This window comes from Oenanthe melanoleuca, chromosome 1, assembly GCF_029582105.1.
Source record: "Oenanthe melanoleuca isolate GR-GAL-2019-014 chromosome 1, OMel1.0, whole genome shotgun sequence".
Taxonomy (NCBI): Eukaryota; Metazoa; Chordata; class Aves; order Passeriformes; family Muscicapidae; genus Oenanthe; species Oenanthe melanoleuca.
The window spans coordinates 103,282,284-103,307,576 of NC_079333.1; the positions used below are offsets into that span (position 1 = coordinate 103,282,284).

Below are 25,293 nucleotides of genomic sequence, written 5' to 3' on the forward strand. Positions count from 1 at the left end.
TACTTTACTACCGAGTTCAATATGTACTCCAGGCCATCAGTGAGCAAATTTTTCTTAAAAAGAATTTTTTCCATGGACTTGCTGTGTTTAATGTTTGAGAGAAAAACCCTCTTGTTTTGGATTGCTAAGCCCCAGGGTAGTAACAGCAGTTATGGACTAAGGGAATTGGTAGTTTTGTTATTCAGGGCTATTCTCTTTCTTCACATAACAGTTATTTTTCACAGATATGACCACTTGTCCAGATGAAACATCCCCTCTAATTACTTGGTTTAGATCTAACCTCACATTTTTTCTCTACAGCAGTTATTGGCAGCTCAGATGTCATTTTGTGATCTACATTAGCTCCCTACTCTTATATCACAGAACTGATGGTTCATCTATAGGGAAAAGAAGAGAGGGTTGCCAGCTGCTAAATATTTAGCATAAAAATCACTCACATTATTACACTTCTAATAATTATATGCTCTGGTCTGAATTATTTGCCAAACTGCTTTTAGTTACAGTGATTAATAATTACCACCTTCTCAAATTTGTTTTTCCTCCCACCAACCATGTTGCCATGGTTCTTTTACTTTTTATACTACCAATTGTCATGAAATCATATGATAGAAATTAAAAAATCCTAGGGCATGATTCATAACTTGAGATTACTCAGTTTCTGAGAACATGATCCACGTATCAGTCATATATAACAATATTCAGCTACAGTTTTGCTTGGATTTATGAAGAATTAATGTACCACAGCTATGAAAACACTGTGTCACTGTCTTCAACTGCCAAGTTACATAATTATGAAACATTCCTAATTATACACTTTTTACTTTTAAATAAATAATGAAAATCTTAATAAGGGAGACACTGACCCATAACTTAGATTCTAAGTTGGTTCTGCTCTAACACTACTGCAGATCTCTGCACTATACCTGTCAATTGACATAATGCAGTTACAAAAAAATACAAACTCCTGCTAGAATAAACACGATGCAGGATGGGTTACAAAGATGTGGGTGCTGTGATCTGTCCATAGCAGCTGGCAGTGAGACACAGGAGGACTCAGCCCTCATCACTCCACATGTGCAATGCCCAGCAATGTTTTGCTTCTCAGTGATTCTGTTTTGTTCCCATGAAGTTAAACATCCACCAGTGGCTGAAGGACATTAGATGAGCACATGGAAGATAATTCTCCAGATAAATTACACCCAAAACAGACAGATTTCATCCACTCCAGGGCTGCTGTGTGATAGAGAGGAAGGAGTGGTAAGTGGGGGCAATCAGGAGAGCCAGCCTAAAAACTCTATTTCTGTGTACTGAGAGTTTAACACCAATGCTTATTTTCTTGTGAGTTCCCTTCAAGCAATTAAACAGATGAAGGAAAGGACTGGAAAGAGGCATGGCCTGGGAAAAATTAACACATATTTTATGAGATTTCTTACTGTTGTGTCTCTGTAAAAAAAACATAGGTTTAAAACAGTATGACATCTCCTACTGATAGGTTTTACTTCTGCAGTCCCCAAAGAATGATTCCCAGGTTCCAAAGATCAGCCAAGGCTTTTGTGAGGAACTATTCCTTGAGCCAATAAATCCTATGAGAAGAAACACATCACAGAGCTGTCAAGGGTGATACTTCTGATGCACAACTTATAAATCCATCAAAAGACAAAATAATTTCTGTATGAGAAGAGTTTGAGGAGTATCACAGAATTGTTTGGGTTGGACAGAATATGAAAAATCATCTTATTTCAGCCTGGCCTTGGATACTTCAGCGTCTCTGGGCAACCTGTGCCAGGACCTCACCCCCCTCACAGTAAAGAATCTTTTTCTTACATCTGATCTAAACCTACTCTCTCTCAGTTTACAGTCATTATCCCTTGACTGACCACTACATGTCCTTGTATAAGTCATAAGTCTCTCTCCAGCTCTCTTGTATCTATTGTATAGTCTGATCTAGCTTGTGCTATCTAAATGTCACTAACTCAGTAAAACCCACTGAACTATTCAAATATACTTCAAAAGTTTTTAAAAGTAAAATATACATTTGCAAATACATTTCTGCATCCAATACCACCCCCACTCTTAAGATTTTCTTCCTATGCTTTTGTGGTTTATTAGACTGCCACAAGCTGGTCTAGACAAGACAAAATTAAATAAAAATATGGTAATCTCTCATAAGAGAAAAATGAATAAATTCCTAAGCACACTGTGATCACAGGAGCATACTCTCTCCTTTTTTCCCTGAACTACTTTTCAGCTTATCTCTTCTAATAGAGTTGATGATCTTTTTCAGGGTGAAATGAAACCTGAAATTTGCATTAGTGGAAGGAAAGTCAAAGCTGACAAGTTTCCAACATCACTCTCCTTTACATCATGCAGTTCAAAACAGAACAATTTTCTAAAATGACAGAATAGAAATGATGCCTAAAACAATCTGAAATTCCTTTTCTGGAATTAATTCCAGGACAGTGGTATGGAAATGTTTCTACATGTAGCAGAATTGATGGAGTATTAAATGATTGTGGGGAAATGTTCTTTACAGGCCAGCAGTTCCAACTGTCCAAACTGGTTCTCCAGGTGGACTGAATGACAGAGAACACCCAAAAAAGACAAATATTCTTAGAATTTAGATTGGTTTCTTTCATTATGACAGCTGGCACAAAAAGAATTTGAATCTGGGCAGTGACTGATGAAGTCGCAAGGTAAAGCTGGAGGTGTTCATTATCAGCAGCAGTAGGACAGACTGGGTTCAGTGTTACCCACACTTGATAATATCCCTCCCCTGAAATATAGATTTGTCCTTGACACACTTGTAAGGGTTTTCCTGTTTACAAAGTTTTAGCAATCCTTCACAAATGGAATGCACCCTTACAACCTTTCCAGGCATCACTAATTATCTATTTTCCCTTAATATACACAGAACATAGAAAATAAACCTGCAGCTGGATACTCTCCCTCCATTTCAGTAGGGTTATTCTTATTTCTGCAATGGTTGAGCAGTGGATTTCAGAGCATTCAGGGCTTGGCTTAGAAAAAACACCCAGATCAGCAGGCTATAGGCTTTAAAAACCATTCATTTTAAATGAAAATCAGAAATCATGTACCAATCTGTTCAAGTTGTAAAAAAACCCAGCCAAACATGAAAACACCCAGCTTTCTTCACTTTAACCCAAAAAAACCAAACCACCATCACCAAACAAACCAACAAACCACCACGACAAAAACAAAACAGAAACACTAACCCCAAAAATCTGGATATGAAAATGAGAAATAAATCTATTTTCAAGAAGTTTAACTGAATACTGAAAAAACAGACTGTCATCCATTCCTTACTTGAAAATAGAAGCATGTGGAATTATCACAAAGAAAGTTAAAATCAATATTTTATTCTGCTATTTGCAAAGTAATGGCACCAAGCATTTATCCAACACAGGAGATACCATGAGTACTAATGACTAGGGAGAAAAAATGAAAAGTGAAACTGCTTCTCTGTCCCAAAACCTCTAAACATAACAATATTAAACAGTACTAGCACTATTAAGAGCCAAGTTTGTGGAAATTTTTCCTTTTTTACTATAATTTTTCTCATAGAAAAAAATAAACACAAACATAGAAAATGAGATTACATTATTTTTCTTATTCAAATAGTGTATTAACCTTTAAAGTGTTGTATCCTACCAAACAACTTGTGGTGGCATTCTACTACCACATGCTCCAAAAAAATTAAATCTAATTCAATTTAGAGATGTGTGTCTCAAATTGGGGGAACTACTGTGCTTCTATGCAAAAATTAGGAAGAAACTAGTATATTTTAAATAAAAACAGCTATTTCCTTTACTTCCTTTAATTTATGGGTCAATTCTTAGGTCTTCACTGAAATCTGCCCAACCAGAAACCCACACTGTCTACTGAAGTGTAGGACTACAATAGGATTTGACTCCCAATTTCCATTAGATAACCTCTTCTATTCAAACAAGGGTATTTCTTTTACTGATCTACAGTGATTAAAATAATTGAATTACTTCTGCAATATGGCAATGGGTTTTAATATTGACTTATTCAATATTTTTGTTTCCATAAACACCTTAATCATAATCTTAATAGCACAGTACAAGCTTAAATTATTTCAGCTATAAAAGGTCTTAAGAACTTTAACAAAACATGGGCAGCATAAAACTGGACTTGATTCATTTAATTAATCAATCTCCACTTTGAATTTCAGGTTGAGAGAAAAAACACATCCAAAAACAATGTGTAGTGAGATGGGTCTCAACAATGTAGAAATGCAAACATAAATATTTTAATAAAAATTTGAGTTAAACCAAATTATCTCCAAGTCTTTCAGATACATATCTCCAGATAGGCTTTGATATTGAAATTTTTCATGTTTAGGATGTTAAAAAGGTAAATTTACAAAGGTAAATGTAACTGGAAAATCCTGTATTGTTCCAATTCAAGATCACTAATCTAATCAGAATTAAGCATTATGCAAAAGGTAGATGAAAGCACGTGCAATAATACTTAGCACAGAAAATTCTGAGCAAATTAAAGGAGGATGGTGAGACAATGCATGAGTTTGGGGTGGGGACAGTACTGACCTAACTGTGACATTTCTTTTTAGCCGATTTTTATGCACTAAACCAGAAGAGAGGAACTCTATGCTGACACCAAATGTGAGCTACAGACAGTTGTATGGTGCTGCCAGGTAGAACTTCTTGTTTCTTCGGAATTCTCTGCACTCTTCAACAGAGAAGCAGCACAACTGATGGCCAGTGCCTGAGGCCATAGATCAGGGTCAGACCTTGCACAGAGAAACTCAGCCAGAAGCTGACACCTCTCACCTCCCTTCTCCATGGGGTGGGAGCTGCCACCCTGCCACAAGCACTGCATTTCAGACATTCCCATGTATGAAGTACAAAGGGCTGAGTCAACCTAAAGTATTTTCAAACCTCAAACACAAAACTGGAATCTGCAAGCAAATATACTCACTGACTATAAAGGACATGTGCCAAGATGATCCCACACCATGCACTGCTCCTGGGGTGGTGGTCACCATGGGCACCAGCAAGAACAGCAAGATGCTACACCTGGCTCATCTAACTCCTGCCAACTTTACCTCTGCTGTAGCCAATTTCAGATGTTTCAGAAGACAGAACAGTGTAAGACAGAACAGTACTTTTGACATGCTGAAGATAAATTTCTAATGCATTTGATGATGAGATTCAGCTATAACTACCATACAAAAGCAGTGTTATTAGTATTTTAAATCAGATGTTGCTAATCTTCTTTGTTCCAAGAGCCAGGAAGGAAGAAGGCTTGAAGGTCAAAAGGAGATCAATGTATTCATTAAATCTGACAGACTGATGTAGCAGATGTAGCAGGTATCTATGCTTTGTAAATATTTATCAGCTTTTGAAGCAATTTCAAGTTCTCACCTTCACAAGACTCCACAGTTTTCACCAGCAAGATCTTCCAATGTTTTATTATTCTCACTACTGGGACATTGAATGCAAGATTAAATAATTTTCAGATGTAAATCTTTGGCCATTAGCTCTTGATGCATGTTGGTCAGCAAAACTGAGACATCATCACTAAATATTCTTTAATGAATGAACACATTTGTTATCCATTTTTTCTTTGGCAAAAGTGCTATTTAACATTCATATGACAAGGCCTGCTTTTCCAGTCCCCCATGCTCCTAGGAGATTTCTTTGATTTTCTTCCAGTATTTCAAAATAATTTTTAACTTTCAAAAACTAGACATGTGCACATTCTAATAACTGTACCATCAGCATTATTTGCTTTCTGTTCATGTCTGACCATTCTTCAGCAGTCAAGGACTGTGTTGGTTCTCTTTCCTGGTGTCACACTGACATTAGCTAGGATGATCCTATTCCCTTACATCAGAAACAGAAAGCTCTCACACTCCAAAATTAAGTGCCTGCCATGTAACCGGCAAATTCAGCAATCACAGTTTCATAACAGCACCACATGTTATCATTTGTTAGTCAGAAATACTCATGTTATCTCCCAAAATCATCCATAAAAAAATCTACTACATTTCCATAGAGATGTGAAGAACAGGCATAGCTACTCCTTTACCTCCTTCATCTTCCTTTAAAGGAATTATCCAAAATTTAAGGTCAATATCTTCAGTGCCCCAAACATTGCAGAAGTATTTTGTACTTCAATGTGTTTTTTCAAGTTTTCATACTGAATTTGATTAAAATTTATAGGAAGAGTTCCAGTGCACCTTGAGAATTTCTCATACAATAGAAATCAATAGTGTACTTCAAATCTAGCTTTCCCTTTTACCACTTCAGAGAATTTTCAGATCAGAAAAATGATACAAGGCAATGCATGATCCTGTGGGACAAAAACCTACATTGCTCTTTTCAAGGTCTCAAATCACAAACTCTTTTAGTCTAGCTTTTATCTTTCTTACCAGCACCAGACACCTCCCTGCAAACCCATCCAACACCAAGACTTTGAAAACATCATTAGCTGTTTCTCTTCCCTACAGAAGTTCACAGCCAGGACACTGAACTTCAAGGAAAGAAGTACAGACCTGAAGTTACACAAGAACAATGATATTTAAACATTTTCAGAAGTGCTTACTGGTTTGGATTCTCCCCTCCTCCCCCCATTTGAACACATGTAAAATAACTGAGAAGGCTCTTCTCTCCATTCCCAGCATCTGTGACTGGAACAGGTATTCCCCTAGCACTTCCATCCCATATTTTTATTTGCAAAAATGTTCCTACAGAAAAATACCATAGCAGTCATTTCCACTCATATAATCTGTTACCACCACCCGTTGTTACAATGCATGCAGAAAGCAGGATGTCTGGATGATAAAGCAAAAATCCATTTACAGAAGTTAGGAAAACTGTTAGCTCTGAAAACAAACATCTTACAAATGGTAATTCAAAGACAAATAAAATTAAAAATCAGTGGGAAGCAAGAACACTATTTATTAAGCAAACATACTAAAAAAATCTTTACATAGTTAAGTGACTTAAAGCATACTTATTTAATAGGATGCAATTGCTCTTCTAGTATGACTAATATAATTTAATTTTTTTTAAGAGTGTCCGTATGTATTCATCTAGTAATACAAACATGATTAAATACACACCAATGATTAAAGAAATTTAAATGACAATAATAATTTGGCCTGCATGAAGAAGCAAAGTACCAGAAGAGCCATATTCTGTTGTGGACAACAGATAAAATGAGGATTTTTTTAGAACTGAGGCTTATTTAAGATCTAAAATTAAAAGCAGATGTCAGCAGAATAAAAGTGTAATTCTTCAAACAGATTAAAGAACATATTTTTATTCAAGCATTTATTTTAGTTCATATCCCTGAGCTTAAATGAGATCTTAATAAGTATTGAATTTTATTACTCAAAATATGATTGTGTGGTCGCTTAATAAAATTGATTAATCCTCTCTGATAGCAGCCAGAACAACAATAAAAATTAAGTTTTTCTTCTAATGCAGCAGAACAAAATTAGCCATTCAGAGTAATCTTACCAGAGCTTTGCAATCCACCTCTATTGTCTTTTCTGCTGCTGCAGGTGAGCTGTAAATCTTCAAGGAGAACCACACTTTGCAATTTGTAGAATTTCCTCCTGTTAGAAAAACCAAAATGCCTTACAAATTATCCTATGAGTGATCAATCCTAGCAGCCTTCAAATCAATGAAACAAATTAATCCTGAACTCTCTACCATAAGGCCTGATTTTCATAGCACAAATATTTCATGTGGTAGGATTTTTTCATGTGTAAAGAGTTGTTTAGCACCTTTTAATTATACATACCCAAGAACGACTTGCACTATTCCTGTTTGTCAGTATATTGTATGAGATGAAAATAGCCTTAATCCTCCCACTCCCACTTTCCTGAATTATAAACTAGAAAGCTGCATTACACTCCTGTTTTACCACAGCATTAGTCTTGGGAGCTCCTACTGGTTTTCTCTTCTGCTGTGACCCCAGCTCATCTCAGAGTCACCATTTTCCTTGGTGCAGTTCCTTATTCCACATATATGACTATTTCCAAATCCTGTTTCCAATAAAATGGTTTCTGACAGGATTTATTTGCATTATTTTCTTACAATTTTCATCAAATACATTCTGTATTAACTTACCCATTTTCTCTGGGCTAATTTGATATGCACAAAATTTACTGAGTTTTAGTACCAGAATTCCAGGCTTACACTGTCTGGAATAGCCTCAGTGTCTGACAATCTATGAAAATTAGCATAATTGAGCTGGAGAGATCTTCTGAATGTCCATTAAAGGATTCTGGCATGCACAGGACCCTGAGTTTAATCAATTACAAAAGGTAAAAAAAAAACAATCAATACACAGAAGAGAGGTAACTTGTACAAGAAGGAGGATCACCTTTACCAAAAGAAAACATAGTGCCTTGGAAGGTGAAATAAACGTTTTTAATCAAAGAGTACCCTTATCTCAGGAAATCATATTCTTCAAGAATGAATTCAAACTGTAGGAAAAGATCTGGAACTCAGGTAAAAAGCAAAAGAGGAAAACAACAGGAAAGTTCCATTGACCAAGAATATGTGATTAACTGCAGGACAAAGGGATTTATAAAAGTACAGCAATACATTCATGAATGAATTCTGTAGGGTAAAGGAAAACAGAAAAGAGCATAAGCTGCTATTTGAACAGAAAATTAACAAGGCTGCCACCCTCTCCTCAAACCTCCAAGAATACTCATACCAAAAAAAATCCACCCTCAAGTGACAACTTGCTAGGGATTTAAAAAGGCAGTAGCACACCTTTTCAAACACATCTGAAATTGGTAGTCTGACAAACTCAGAAGGGCTGATAGATGATCAGGGTGGAAAAGGAATGCTCAAGGAAGATAAGGCTGCAGCAGAAAATCCAAATTAATTCCTTGCAGTAGTGTTCATTACAGTGAGTTCAGGGACTTTCTAAACTCTAGAGCTTGTTTTGAGGGGTATAGTCAGACAGACTCTTCCAAATTGAGGTTTCAGCAAAAAAAGTTTCAGACTGATAAAGAAGAAAGTAACAAATCACCTTTGCAAGAGAGAGTCTTCCCAGAAATTGTGGTTGATGAAAGGTGTCCCCGTCCATGGCAGGGGGGCTGGAACTAGACAGCCCTTAAGGTCCCTTCCAACCCAAACCACTCCACAATTCTGCAAGTCTGGGAATTCAGAAGAACCTCATGTATTAAATTGTGGTTGTGCAAACCGTACATGACCCCTTGCTTAAGTCAGCTTGGCATATGAAGAAATGAAAAGGCAGAGAATGTGTTGCCAATTTTTAGACAGGTCTCCTGCATAAATTCAGTAATTACAGATGTGAGTTTGTTTATATATTCCAAAGAAAATTATAAAGCATCACAATAAGGGAGGGAAGCCACAACACATTAAACTATTTGAATTATTTAACAAAACCAGCAGCTGTGTGAATATGGGAAATGTGGTTTACATAGTACCCTGCTTCTCATTACAATATTAGGCCTTCCAGCAATTCATATATACTGCAACCAAGTTATTTTTCCATGCACTTGGAACCTTCTTTTTCTCTCAGACCACACATTTCTCCTCTGTATTCATAACTTTCCTGAATCACATTTCTGTTCTTCATAACTACAGTAATAGAAAACTTACAGTCTAGTTCCCTTCTCTCTTCTGCCTTTAATATAAAAATGCATTTTTTTTTGTTCAATTTGCTTAAAAATACTCTAATTTCTGATATTTCTCAAAAGCAAAGCTTTCAGGTCAAGATGCTTCTTTTTAGTTCTGACTTCAAGTATTTTGAGCTATTAAAACCTTTTTCTATGTTAGAAATTCTTGATTAGTTTTTTCTACTTTTTATGCATTTGAAGGTTTACATTCATTTAGCTTTAAAATTTTCTCAATTTTGAAAAATCAAATACTTTTTCTGGAGACCCTAAAGAAGCTACAGTACTTACAGATTACTTTTCTAGGAAACAGCTAACATGTTTAGGAAGGAATATCTTGTATGTATTTTTCAATGATATTACATGTATTTAGATATTTTCAATGATAATATTATTTGCATAACACTTTGCATTTCCCTAAAAAGTTTAAAATACTTTCATGGAAACAGTTTTCATGATGCATGGTATGAATCTGGCAATTCTTTGCTGAAGGAGCATCTTTATATTTTTGCAGCTGAACTCTTGACTGAAAGTTTCTGCAATTTCTGCTTAGTATTAAGCCTTGAAGTTGTATAAACTTCGATGTTTTTTGATGTTCAACTTTTACTCAGTGAAAACAAAGATGAATTGTTGTTTGCTGCCCACTTGCATTGTTTAAAACATAAAACTCAGGGTTTTATCCTCACTTAACTGAAAACCTGATATCAAATAGTGACTTTAAAGGTGAGTCCCTGCTCATGTCTTTACCCATATAATGTATTTGAACAGGCTACATCAAGGCCAATTTATTGCAAGTATCCTCATTCCTGAGTAATAATAGACTAATTTTATTCCAAATTTCTTCTCTTTCTAAGACAACCCACAAGAAAGAAGCTAGTTCTTACTCTCAAAAATATTTAGAAGTCACTTCCAAAGCTATAAAGCTTCACCCTGGAAAAAATAAAATACCTTAAACAGATCAAAATAATTTCCTTTAGTTCTGTCTGGAATTTTCTTTAGTTCTATCTCAGCACTCAAACCCAAAAAACAACTGGCATGGCTGAAGATAGGTGTAGTATTAGAAATTCATCTTCCAATGTACAGAGCAGAAAGTCAGGAGTTTGGGGATTTCTTTCATCATTTCTTGTTAGAGTTTTTCAAAGAGTTTTACTTTACCAGAGAGTAGATGCTGAGAAAGGCTCAAAGACCAGGAGCAGTGGAGATAAACTCAATATACTCTGGCTGAAACTCAGATAGCTCCTTCTCCAGACACAGAACAAGGATATATTTGTCTGGTTCTGTTTTCCACACACATTTCAAAACCAGGCAGGAAAAAAAAAAAAAAAAAAAAAAAAAAAAAAAAAAAAAAAAAAAAAAAAAAAAAAAAAGTATGCACTTGTCCTTTTCTCTCTACTTTTCTAAACTTCCATTGACATTTTTAATGCATTTCAAGTCTTTTCTTAGGGCCTGAGCAGAGCACTTTGATGTCTTGTGAGATAAACCCCATCTGACTTTAGGCCTGCATCTCTTATCTCCTCACTCTGGGCCTTCGATGACAAATAAAAATCCTTAACTGCTTCATGCAGCCATCAGGTCATGATCTTGTCAGATCTCATGAAACAAACAAAACAAATTGTAGTCAGTACATCAGATGGAAATCACCACTAGAGAGGAGCGAGCACAAATCTTCTAAACTTCAATATTTAATCTCCACCACCTTTCCTTCAGTCTGTCCTTTGGTCAGTGGGCTTGCACCCTGACCAGGGTCACTCATGGTTAGAGCATCTTCCATGTGTTACCTGCTGCATATTGTTAGCACCATTGTAAAAGATTTCCCTAATTTTAAATTATTAGAACTTTCCCTGATTAATTTGTAATTTTTGGTTTTACTATGGAATCACTGGAAACAGAAAGCTGTGTAATTCCTGTTTCATGTAGTTACTTTGAGGTGGGGGAACAACAAAAAACAAAAATAAGGCATATTTCTGTATCCATTCCTTAACAACAAGTCAATTCTTCAAATAGTATTTATCTACAGTAATTACATTTGTGAACAGACAAATGTAGTATGAAAAAAAGTTCTGTATTTAAAACACAGGATTATTAAATTAAATTTACATGAAAATTAAACTTGAACCTTTAACAAACATTTCAGATTAAAACCTCAAACTTCCAAAACCTCCATTCCATGATATAACAAAATCATTGGGTTTTCTTCCTGAGCTGAATATCCTTTTGTAATCAAATCAGTCTGGTGCCTTGTCCTACTTCTCTTCAGTGATGCAAATAAACTGTTTCTTCTTTGGCTGATCTCTTAGTTTATTGTGCAATTTTAAAAAATATTTTTATAGATAATATATAAATAATAAATACTAAATACTAAATAATAAATGATGATAATAATAATGATAATATTAATAATAATGATTTATATAACATTTCAAAGATATTTCTTAGCATATCAGCATTTTATGCCATACACTTTTAATCTTATATTTTGTATCACATCCTGAAGAGTTATCAGTTCTGAAATCCTCTTCCTTCCACTCACAAGCTGCTCCTCTCTACTCACTTGGATGAGAACATCTTATTACCATATCAGCCACAAGCTGAAATTTCTGATCTCTCTGTCCCCTTTCCATAAATTTACTTTTCATCCTGTGTCTGCTACACCAGCCATTAAGTGTGCTGTCAGTTATAAATAGAAAAAATTCTTCTCTCCTGATTGAGACAGAGCTGTGCATCAGCCACCTGAATGACACCTCACTGATGATGAAGGAAGATTTGCCTTGGTGTCCTGAAAATTGTAGAATTCTAGGGTCTTTGGGGGGGAGTGTGTGTGATATGGACACAGTGGGAAACTGTACTGCTAAATAACAGTAATTTATTAGAAATACTTCATCCTAATTTTACTGATTTCATGTATTGGCATCAGCAATATAATTATTTAAGGAAAAAGCTGAATTTAAGTGATATTTTCAAATTAAATGTGAGTTCTTTCCACAGCATTTTTACCTAATTGCAGAGTTAATACAGCAATAATTCCCCAAGAGCAACATTCATAAATTTAGAGTGTGCCTTACATTCTGTATCCAGCCTAAGTCATGCAAATGGACAGCTCTTAAAGTGACTTTGAGGACAGAAGATTGCATTAGTTTGCACATGTAAATTGGAACTGATGTACAAAAGGGATGCCTTCAAAATGCAGCAATTTAAAATTAAATTATGATGCTTTCATGTGTAAATATGTACTTATTATTAAATCAATTCAGAATTTTCAAGTTAATATAATACTTATAGGCAGGCTTGGTGAAGAAGGGTATTTTACAAAAGGAAAATCTACAAGATAGATTAAGGTTCCTTTTCTTCAGGACTTGTCCTAAATTACATAACTACTTTATCTCCAGAGCCTTTTCCACTCAAAAAAATTCAGAAATGGAAATTAGAACAATCTTTTAAAATGCAAAATCAAATCTTGTTTTGGCCCTTGGAATTATCTATAATTAGTACAACACAAAGCTCTGAGAAAGCATCTTTTAAAAACAACTTTTAAAAGGCATAAATCTAGAACCTCTATTTTTTAAATTCTGGCTTCAAATCCATCTTTTCAAATGAACATCACCACCTTATGATGGAGACTGAGATGCCACTGGCCCATGAAAGACATTCCTTTTCCCTAAACTTCTTCAAAACTGTAAGGAGAGGAGAGAATTTTAACACTAGACAGCTTATTTCAAGGAAATGGATAACTAATGCTATTGGTATCTTCAATTTTTGAAGCTCAGTCTTCCATACTATTAATACCACCACAGCAGGATGTTCTAACACCATTTTTCAGTTAGACACCTTTACTCCATAGACACTTTCTCATCTCCATCTCCCAGGTAACAACTTCAAAAAAATCATCCAGCAGATCAGCTATGTCCATGGGATGTGGAAGATGGAAAATATCTTTACCTCAGAAGATTCTTGATGTCCTTCATAAACTCTCAGTACCTTAATATGATGTCACAGATCTCCCTTCTCCCTTGCAGTTGAGTGATGAAAATGTAAATATGGCAAATATGGTTAATCACCTTGTACAGGGGCTTTTTCTCCTCTCTATTTGTCCTACATTTAACAAGGTACGTACCAGGACATTTAGCCCAGCCTGTCTATTGGTGACAGATGTATCTGCTGATGCACACAGACACAGAAATCAGGATCTGATCTTTTTAACTTATCAAACTCTTTCTAATGAAATCATGGAATTGTGGCAGGGGAGTGAACTCAGAGCACATGACAGTGACTTGTGACACTAGTAAATACAGATCTAAAACAAGAGATGAACAAGAACAGAGGTAATATATTTGGTATCACCTTTTTGAGCTCTGCAGGCAGCATGACATATGTGAACACAAAGTATGGAAAGAGTAAGAAAATTTCAAATGCTGAAAAGAAATCCAGCACTTTTTAACAACACAGGAATCAAAACTTCACTCTTTTGGCAGTTTTGGGAGAGTGGGGATAAGTGAGGAAGGGAAGGGAATATTCTGCCTTAGTAAAAGTTTAGGGAATAAATTCTGTGGTATGAATTCAAAGGATTGTCACAAACCTTACCAACATAGGTCCAACTTCTCAATTACATTTCTTACTGGGCATTTCTTACTAAGAACATAAAGCTACACACTAAGAAGAACCCCAGACTTTAATAATAAGCCACTGAATACCTGCTGAAGAGGTGGGATGGCAGGGACATTTAACAATCTACTACATAAGGAATCTGCCATGAATAGACCATTGAAAAGAAATTTGGCAGGTTTCAAGTGCAATGGTCTGTATGTTTGAGAGCAACCTGCACTTCACACACGTTATGTCACATGGGCTTCTCAAAACTCTCCCTTTAAGGTATTATTTTGTCTTTTATTGCCTGGCTCTATTAGTCTTAGTGATGATTAACATGTCTCCGCTGGTTACCTCCAAATCAGACTGCCATCACAAGCAGAATCTTCATGGTAATTTACATGAAGATATTTTTTCAGTTACTGCACTATGATTTTAGAAGTTTGAATAGCAAGGAAGAAGAACTAGAACTTTTCACTCAGCATAAATTTGACATAATTGGAGATTACATGGTGAAGTGATTGTTTAAAATACTAACACTTCTAAAGTACTTCTTAACTTCTAATGTGAAGATAAATAATATTTGCTTTAAGACTCGCAGTTATTTGGTTATTATAATTACCTCAGTTCAAAGACCTGGCAAAGAAAGAAGCTGATGTTAAGTGGAGAAGATACATAGAATAATCTACTCTAAGAGTTGAATAAGGAAATAATTCCAAAAGGCAAAGAGACAATAACTCAAGAAGTAAAAAAAACCCCATAAAATAGCTTATTGTTAGGCAACTATGAATAGACATGAAACCACAGAAAAACTTGTACTACCAATAAGATTTGAAGCTCAGAAAACAACTATTGCTTAATAAATTATTTTATTCTATTTTCCTTAGAGAAGATTTTTGAGTAAAGACGATGCTCACAATTTTCACATGCACAAAAGGTTGCTGCCAGGAGTGACCTCTGATGGAGAAACAAATAGTGGACTTTTAGAGCATGGAAAAAGTATCAGTGAAACTTTACAATCGTGAGGGTGGAGAAGAACAAGGACAGATTACCTAGGTCATGCAGTTTTTGTTAGGAAATAAATTTGAAGAATATCCTAGAGGTGTGGTTGTCAAAATCCACAAGGAAACAAATTACTTCTACCAAGTTATACCTAACACATTCTCATATTCCACAAAATGTCTCAAAACACCCTCATTCACAGCCATAACCTTTAGCTCACACAAATTGAATTGTGATACTTTGTTAACAAATGCAGAGTCAGAACTGTGTTAAACAAATGACCTCAAATTATTTACTAAACCTCCTTGTTTCCTCCTACTTCATATAATTTTCAAAATTACTTAAATTAAGACACTTTACCCCCAAGGGACAACTTGTGTTTTTTTCCATTTGCCATATATGCCTTTATTTCTACTGACATCATTTTTCTATCTTTGTCTATCTATGTCTTAACTTTGGAAAATTCCAAAGGTAGCAGAAAAACCCAAAGGGAACATAAAAATCCAAAGGGAACCTTGTTTCTGGCTATCAATTTATAAGGTCTCAGATAAGAAACAGAAAAAATATTCCTCATTCCTATTATGCTAAAGAGCATTAAAAGCTATAAAGCATAAAAGGCATATAAAGCTAAGGGTATTCATGGATTAAAGGGTTTTAAATTTCCCTATAGGCTCTCTGGAAGGTTAGGAAAATCATCAGTAATATTGAAGGATGCATACAAACCCAATATAAGGCACGTAACAAGGAAAAGAACTGGAAAGAGAACAGAAGGGAAAGATGCCTTATATCAGAAGTACCAATTGCTTAAAAAAATTTTTAAAAAGGGTATGGTAAAATAACCTTTTTATTCTGCCTCTTGGCAGAAACAGCATTCACTGGCTAGGTTTTGCATAGTGCTGCACATTTTAAGAGTGTGTAAACTGTGACTTATGCAAGGAAATCACTTGCCAGGTGAACAGCTTGGGTAGCTCTGTCACACAAATATTTTAAGGCAAAAATTGAAAAGGCAAAAGCCAGTTCAGAAGTCATGTCCACACAGTCAGAGCTGATATACCCTTGGCACAGTAGGTTAAGTTATATTTAGATGATTTCCACTTAGGAAATTCCTTCAAATGATGCCAAACTGTTTTCCTGTTCGACATCAGAATGAAAACAAAACATGAAAATAGTTTATAAATGTATGCTTTTAACAGTTATATTTCTTCAGAGAAAACACAATTGAAGTTTTTAATTTTTTATCTTTTTTAATAGGTCATGTTTTACTACACAGAATATCTTAATAAAATTAACATTTTGGCTGTTAAGAACTCTTTAAAATAGGACATTTGACATAAAAAATTGTAGCCAGAAAGAAGTCAAAAATGAAATTAGTATGACTTGAGAACTCGTAAAAATCTTGGTTTGGTAAAAAAATACCAATGTGTAATTAATTCTTGCTTTCAACTTTTGTTTCAGTCATACACAAGTTATTAAATGAAATATGATTGTACATTGTTGAAATATAGATTACATAAAGAGTATATTAGTTAAACACAATGTTCTGTGATTAGCAGTAAAAAAAATAAAAAGACAGCAGAAAAGCAGCAGGTATTCTTCAGTCACAGAAGCCTGCTCACAAATATGGCACTTAGTTATTGCAAAGGCTTTTTAATTTTAAGTCTTAGCAGCAAAGACCTGTTAAAGGTCCTTAACAATCCTCCAGGTGTAATAAGCTGTGGTGAAATATACTTTGTGTTCTCTATTGTGAAATTCCAAGCCTTATTTTATTTTATTATTGTAAACATAAAATATTGAAAATAAGTTTACTGAAGACAAAGTTAAACCAGTTTTTACTAGTGCTGTGTCACAAAAGCAAATAACTGCTCTTATGAGTTGCAGCACATACAGACAGCAGAAACCTTTCACATGAAAGACAAATAATATTCAAACAACTGAATTATAGAATTTCCCTTGCAACTGTAAAATCAATTTCACTATTTCTCTAAAAGTTTTATATCCCCCAGCTTGCAATTCAAAAATGCTGAGTATAACATATCTTCATTTCTATTAAAGAATGCAATTAGTTTTCAAAGATTTTATCCCTTCTAGCTACCAGCAAGCTAAATTGACAACATTTTCTTAAATATACATGACTTTTTAACTGGCCCTTTAATTTGAGTTAAATTTGATCATACAAAACTACATGAGACTTCAGTGAGAAGCCATCTCACTTTCAGGGTTCATTTTTAAATTCTCTACCATATTCAGGCAGGCTCAGTGTATGCAGTTTCCACTCAAAAACATGCTAAATATTAAGGCTAAGAATGCCTACTTCCTATATGAAGTTAGCCCAGAATTACAAAAATTATACTCGTGCACATCAATGAGTGATTCCTGACTGCCAGTATTAGTAAAAAAAAATATTCTCTATTTACAGATTTTTTTTTCCCCAAAATACTGGGGGTTTTCTAAAAATATCAAATTAACCAAAATCATTCTATCAACCCTAACCAGTCTTACTGCAGTGTTTCATAGGAACACAGCTAGGCAAATGTAGACATTAAAACTGACAAATGTCTGTTTTTCCTTTTCAGTATAATCCTTTTACTTTAAAATGAACCTTTCAAGTTCATTGGGATTTGGATAACTTTGCATTCTAAGCTCTATCACAGACTAGATATTTCATCTTATCCTCCTAAGGAAAGGCAAAAAGGCAACAGAAATCAACATCACACATAGAGAAAAGAGAACATTTGTTCTGGGATGAAAAAATGTGTTCCCTGGAAGAGGTATTAAGGATTTCTGCTGAGCACTCAGGTCATTTGAGGAAAACGACATTTATTTCTCCATACATCCATAAAATACAAGATCACTTATATGAAATAGCATCCTGAGCACAATGAAGAAGTGGGTGAATTTCCATTAGATTTCAGAAAACATATCATAGAGTTGTATGAGCAATTTATGTCTTCAATAATAGAAAGAAATTGTGAAGCAAAATTCCATTAATCTTCAAGCAGAAGATTTTTATGTTCATGCAATTGCATGCTAATAAAACCAACCCTTCATTAATTTCATGGATATTGTCTGCCATATTTAGAGTAGTTGAACTTTACAAGGTTGTTCTTACTAATTTCTCAATATATTGCTGGGCAAATAAGGTGTAGATAAACAATAAATCCAGAGAAGTTAGAGAAAGCAATCAGCAATTCTTTCCAACATTCAATAGTAATTAATGTATATATCACATTATGAAAGAAGAAACATTCTTCCTAAATGACACAAATTTAATATAATACATTACCAGTAATATTAATCACATTTTTACAATTAATTCTAGATTTCAAAAAACTTCTTGCACACACATAAACTCCCTCTGTGTTGCCAGTGTAAAAAGTGTCATCTGCCTTTTGCCACAGTGGGAAACAACAGCTCCCTAATATTTAAAATGTCATAGTTATGCCAAGAGCAATTAGGACTCTACCCACAGAGAGAGCAAAATAAATATTTTGAGAGAGACAATACAGGCCATAACAAATAAAGCACTGCAATGGACAAGAAATATCTACTGCCTTCTCTGTAAAAATATGAGTGGCTCTTTGCTAGTCAGTTCAGCAAATCTACCCCATAATGAATGTGGGAGACTGCAGGCATGCCCAGTGTCTGGGATAAATTAAAAACCAGAATTCTCTGTGGGAAATTTATTTTTCAGCTGCTATAGAAATAAAAGTCCTCAGCAAATTCCAGCAGCAGGCTACTCAGGGGACAAGAGGATCTAAGATAGGCACAAAATTCATCCATCAGAAAACACTGAGATACACTGAGATTTTTACTACTAAAAAAACAATTACTTACACAACTATAATGGCCTAATCACAAACAGTCCTCAAGAAAAATCTATTTCTAGCTTCAAAGGCAGACAGTGACAGCAGTGACAGGGGCAAGCTTGCCTAGTTATGAAAGTCTAGCATGACCTGTAATAATAGTAATAATAATAACAGCAACAGGAAGAAGAAATTAGATTGGAAAGAGAAATGTGCTCTACTTTCTTCTCCTATTGGGAATTATACTCCTTGTCATCTTAAAAAGATAATTTGGACTCGATCATTTTAATTGATATTTCTGACTTGCAAAGCTTTCAGAAACTTGAAATAAATAAATATATATATATACACATAAACTTTTCTCTGGATTTGTAAATCTATTTATAAATTAGATTAACTGTTAGATTGTCCAAACAGGCTCTGAGAATGTTTATTCAATTTTTTCCTCTGCTTAAAGGACTGAACATAAACCTTGAAGGAAGTTGTTCTCACCCTTAGACAATGTTGCTGATGTTGCAGTAATTTGAATGTCAAATAGCCTGGGGAGAATGTCAATTTTTTGTGAAAGATTACTTTGAATGTTTCATAATATTTAGATTAATATAAAAGATCAAATCATTATTCAGCTAGGAAAAAAACCTCCACACTGTAAGAATTTTTCAAAAATTGTGTATTTGATTTGAACTGCACTTCCTATAAACTGTCCCAGGTACTAGGCCTTAAAGTTTGACTTTTTCCTGTTTTCTGGCTCAGTGAATACTTCCACAGGTCACAGCAATTGAAAGAGGATGATAGAGGAGCCTGGTGGGGACCTTCCCTCTATCCTCTGCTCACCTCATTATCTCAGACATGCTTGTACAATTGTGAGCAACTGGTAAATATTAGTGCTCTTTTTCATTACCATTATGCACTCTCTGTGTGTTTATAATTCATTACTTGCTAAAGGGTAAAATAATAATGGTTTGTAAGCATGACAAGGTAGGAAAGGCAAAATGATGGTCAAATACTCAGGCATAACAAGGGCACTGGCTGCAGGGAGACCGCTGCTCATTTCCTCTTAGGTTTCAAAATGTTATTTTTTTATATCACTCTGAATGTTTTTTGTTACAGATAACTAGTAAGGGCTTACACCTGGACCTGTCATGTAAGCACTCATTATTTCTGCTAGGGATTTTGTTTCTCAGAATATTTTTTAAAATTTAATTGGCTATTAATTGACAAAATTCTATACATTCACATTTGAGGCCTGCTAGACATGACAGAATGATGTTTCTCAGTAGAAGAGTTCACAGCCTATACAGACTTTCAAAACAAGCATAATGCAGGTAACAGACATTTAAATTGGGTAATAAAATTTAATCTCTTTATATGCAAATGCAGTCCTACATGCTACAAAATCCAAAAATACACAGATGCATAGATTCACAGGAGGAGTGACTAATTAGTGGTTAGTGCAGATGCAACATTACCTGCCTTCTCAGCACAACAATATTACAGCACCTGCTGCAGGAAGGGTGATGCAACCTAAAGTTCATCAGTAGACTTATTTTGTGAGCAATTAAAGATTGCTCTTGTTATTAATTTTAAATGGGTTACCATGCATTGTTTGAACAGATTTTTAATTGCACACAGTATCATGCCTCACAAAGTTCCATGTGGGCCACAGGTCCTTTAAGCATTGCTAAATCTGAATTGTTTCAAAACAACATGTTAGTTTACTGGGAGAATCAAGCTGTTCTGAGTCACAAAAGGGCACAGGAAAATTCATAACTTCCAGCAGACTGCAGTACTGAAGAAGGGCACCTACTGAGAAAGCTAGCAGTAATTGAACAATATTTTTGACAAAGGAAAAAAGCATAAAACAGTCTAATACTTAATGTTCTACATATTCTATGCCATTCCCCAAAGCCTGTATGCCCTGGAACAATATAGCTCCAAATGCAAAAATGCTAAAAAAAAAAAAATCACAGAAAAACAAACAAACAAAAAACAAAAACCCAAAACCAACAAAAAACCCACAAACAAACCAAGCAGTTGTTGGTATTTTAAATTTGCAAATATGCATGCAATTTATATGGGGATTACTTTCTCTGCATAGGTCGTTATTTTTTTCCTTGCTTGAAAAACATTTTAAATGCATAAATAGACCAGTCAGTCCCAGATTGTCATTGGGGAATCAAATGGAGCAAAAGTATTAACAGCAATGATAATAGCAAACCATGAAGTCACATTGGATTTTCTACCTAAGAACAGCACCCTCATATCAGTGACAGGGTCAGTACTGAGACATCCACTCTCCTAAAATATTTTCTTGCTTAATCTTCTATGTTCAGTTATTTTAAGTTACATCCTTTACTATTTTTGGACTGATGATTCCTAAATTTGCAAATATCTCATAAAAAATGTTTCATTTGGGCAATTGAAGCTTAGCTAAATTCATTAATATTCTCAGGCTTTCAGTAGAGATTTGAAGCTTATCTGCCATTTACCTGGCATCACCCTTTATATTGTTTTTACTTTTAATTCCACTTAATATCTGGAAATTTATAATTCTTGTCTCTATTATCTGCATGTATCACCTTAATTTAATCTTTGTTAAAATATTTCTTCCATAAAGTTCCAGTGAGATGCTGAATTTTAATGTCAACCAACTTCCATGTTGCTGTACAGACATTAATGACTATAAAAGAACAGACTTTCTGATGTTCACATTGACTTGACTCTAATTATTTCTAATTTATTGATAAAAATAGCTTCTTTTAATTTATCTAGAAAATACAGTTATAAAGAAGAAGATCTCCAATCTGCAAGCCCTTCTTAATTTCCTAAAAACTCAACATTGACTAAACCAACTTTTTTAGTTTAAAACTTTCCTTGATAGCTTTCCTTGCAAAAAATACTGTTTTATCAATTATAAAAAGTTTGATAATTTAAATATATACCAAATTAAATATTAAAAGCATAAAGAACATGGTTCTGTAGGCGAACTTGCATACTTTATATACTTGCAAATAAAAATAAGTAAATTAAGAAAGTGGAGAAATTAATCTAATAACAATTGATGTAACCACAAAGGTATTCCTCTGGAACACTTGAAATCTCAAAACTAATGCAGATACTGCTTAGGGTAAAGCAGGTGGTGATAGTATGAAAGTAAGCATTCTGGAATTTTCTCTTTTTTATTTCATTGTACCAAAGGATTATCTATGTCTGATTGTTATAAGAAAGTTTTTTCCACAGTGGAAAGAAGTGGAGCAATATGAATTTCAGGAAAGGCCTGCATTTCCATCAGCACTATCAGTATCATTGGAGAGTTATAAAGAAAGCATTAAAAACATTGTGCCCCTCTTCAACAATGAGCAACAGTCAGTGACATTCCAAAAAGAGGGAATAAAAAAGAAAAAGAAAACCTCAGCTTAACATTTCATAAAGATGTTTCAAAAATGCATAAAGGATGATTTAATACACTGTTTGTAGGCTGTGCATACTAAATATTCATTTAACTTTAAAACTTTAATCATTACATTATGATGCAGTTTAATGAAAATTGACAATAAATGAACCCATAATAACAAACACACCAATGTTACCTGCATCAAGATCTTGTGGAGTCCCTGCTGGCAGTTTCTGAAGGGCCTGTTTGCCGCCTGTCTTCTCTGGTGAGCTGCTGCCTTGAGGCTGCTGTTGGTCTTCATCTTGAGCAACAAATGAAATTATACCTAAAACAAACAGATAGCAGGTGTTGTATTACCCAGGCATTAGCTTCACAAAAACAGACTGCCAGACATGTACAAGCATTTCCTCAGTTCAAAACTAATGAAGTAAAACTTCCACTCCAGGTGTCAGCCATCCAATATAATTTATGATATTAAAAAATATCTCTTGAGTGAGTGCAAGGAAATTAACCATTTTTTGTCCCCAAAGAGCTCTTCTACTTGCCTGAAGAGATCCATAATGAGCACCTGAAAAAGATCAGTAGTAGAAAACACAATACCAACAAGGACTTCATAAAAGTTACAAAATCTGATGGCCACTAATTGTATCTTTTTCCCAGCTCAATTTTCTGTGCATAATCTTGATTGTTTCTGTTATTTCTTTTTAAATCACAGTGTCTCATTCTAGTGCTATAAGAGAATAACTGCAATAGTTAAAATATTCCTGTGATACCTTTCTGTATTGTATGTGAAATCGTAATCAAATATGTGAAGAAGATAAAATACAGAGAGACTATAAAGCCTGAATTTTTACATTGCCAGATCTCTATTTAATAACATAAAATCTAGTATGTACAGGATGCTTTTAAATAATTTTAATGTTATTCTGGAAGATTTGATATATTGGCTTTAAATCACCAAGTTTCATTTCTTCCATTTTTTGCTTCTGGCTAAGAATTTTAAATCCACATAAACTTTTGGAAATACCACATAACATTCTACTTGTATCTAAATTACTGTCCTTCAATGTTCAAATACATTCTGGAGAGTTTCAAAGCCAAAATAAATACATTTTGCAGGTTTAATTCTTGCTTCATGTAAAATCTGAGGAGGTGACTTATTTTATGCCATCATATAGTAAGGAATGTTCTCATTTGTGATTACTAGAATTTATGTGAAACATCTCCAAAAGGGACCTCATTCTTTTTGTCTTACCAAGGACTTGGGAAAAGTATTATTAATGGAACTTTTAAAATTTGAAATGGGGAATTCTTTATGAGTCCCAGAGAAATTTGATTTGAAAATACAACATGTGATGGTATCCTTTGCTTCTACAACTTTGAATGGGGCAGAGGTGTGACATGATAAACATTGACAAACTATCCCTACTAAGAAGGATTACATTAAATGATTATAAGGAATAATCTCTTTTTTTTTTGAGAGAAAGCAACCAAGAAGAATAGGTATAAAACAATGAAGTTAAAAAACTAAAAAAAAAGAAAATAGATTTAAATCCAGAGGAACAATATCATATATAACCTCAAACTTAAAAATAATCCCAAATTTTCTTTCATTAAGAAAATTCTATTTAAATACAAATAAACTAAACTAATTAAAAACAAACCATAAGAACTTCAAATTAAAAAGTTTTAAAAATTGCTCCATGTAAATAAGGCAGAACTTGGGTCCAAGTAGGCAGTGACTGCAAGTTCAGGAAATTAATATTTTTTTTTTATCTTAAAGATAAAGTAGGTGTGCAAGAAGGATAAAAAAATAAAACCATTATGGAAAGGATAATGAAGGCTGAAGAAAATGCTCAAGGTATATAAATCTTGATGTGATTGTACATATGGAATGGCACTACTACGTAATGGATCATAGGATAAATGACTAATTAATGACTAATGATAATAGATACTGACTAATGCATCTGATTTTATGTCTCAATATATAATCCTAGTATTATTCCAGTCCATTGAATCAAAATATTAGAGAGAATCAAAGTGTAAGAGAGAATTCATTAACTTTAAATACCAATCCTTGCCATGAATATGCTTGAAAGATGTCAACAATTAGAAGACAATGAGTAAAAAAATGCAAAATTATAGCTTTGAAGTAGATCAAAAAGTCTTGGCTAAATGCTGAAAATCAATTCATTCATAAATTTGACCAACAGAAAACAATATTTTTGTACTTAATTAAAATTTTAGTAATTTTTCTTATAGTCCTTCCCTTGCAGTGACCATGAAGGATTTTTTTACCAGTTTTCTGTATTTCAGAGTCATGAACAATCCATACGTGAGTGTGGGAGAAAGAGGGACAGAACAGGAGCAATCGAAGTTTTAAGTAATGAGAATGGTAAAACAAAGAGTGACTGTTGTTCTCTGCACAAAACATGGCTTCAGAAGCATCAAAATAATTTTGCTGAAGCTCTTGAATAATTAATTTTTATTTGCAGTAAATATTGGAATGCTTGAAAAGTTGTAAAAGAATAAATTACTAGTGCTCAAGAATACTTCAAGAGCTCTGAGAGGAACTGTGGTAACTAAAAAACTACTTGAATTGCTAAATCAAGTATCAGTGCTGATAATCCACTAATTGCACAATGAAAAAGTCAGTGAAGAATTGTAGTATAATTGTTAACACTCAATTTTCCTCCTTTATGAAAATCAGATCTCAAACAAACAGAATTAATAACAATGAGGTTGTAATCCTGATCGATAAAGGTGAATTGATGTGGTGAATACAGTTCTCTGCAAGGCTCTCAAATCAGTCAAAGTATTTCTAGAAAAAGTAATGAGTT

General features: G+C 34.2%; 1 protein-coding gene across 1 annotated transcript in view; it reads right to left on the minus strand.

The window, feature by feature from the left end:
• CFAP47 (cilia and flagella associated protein 47) overlaps nucleotides 1–25,293 on the minus strand; it is a 256,706-nt gene that overhangs the window by 95,954 nt on the left and 135,459 nt on the right. Inside the window, 2 exon segments of the mRNA XM_056491982.1 lie at nucleotides 7,530–7,627; nucleotides 22,638–22,775. Coding sequence (XP_056347957.1) covers nucleotides 7,530–7,627; nucleotides 22,638–22,775 — 236 coding nt within the window.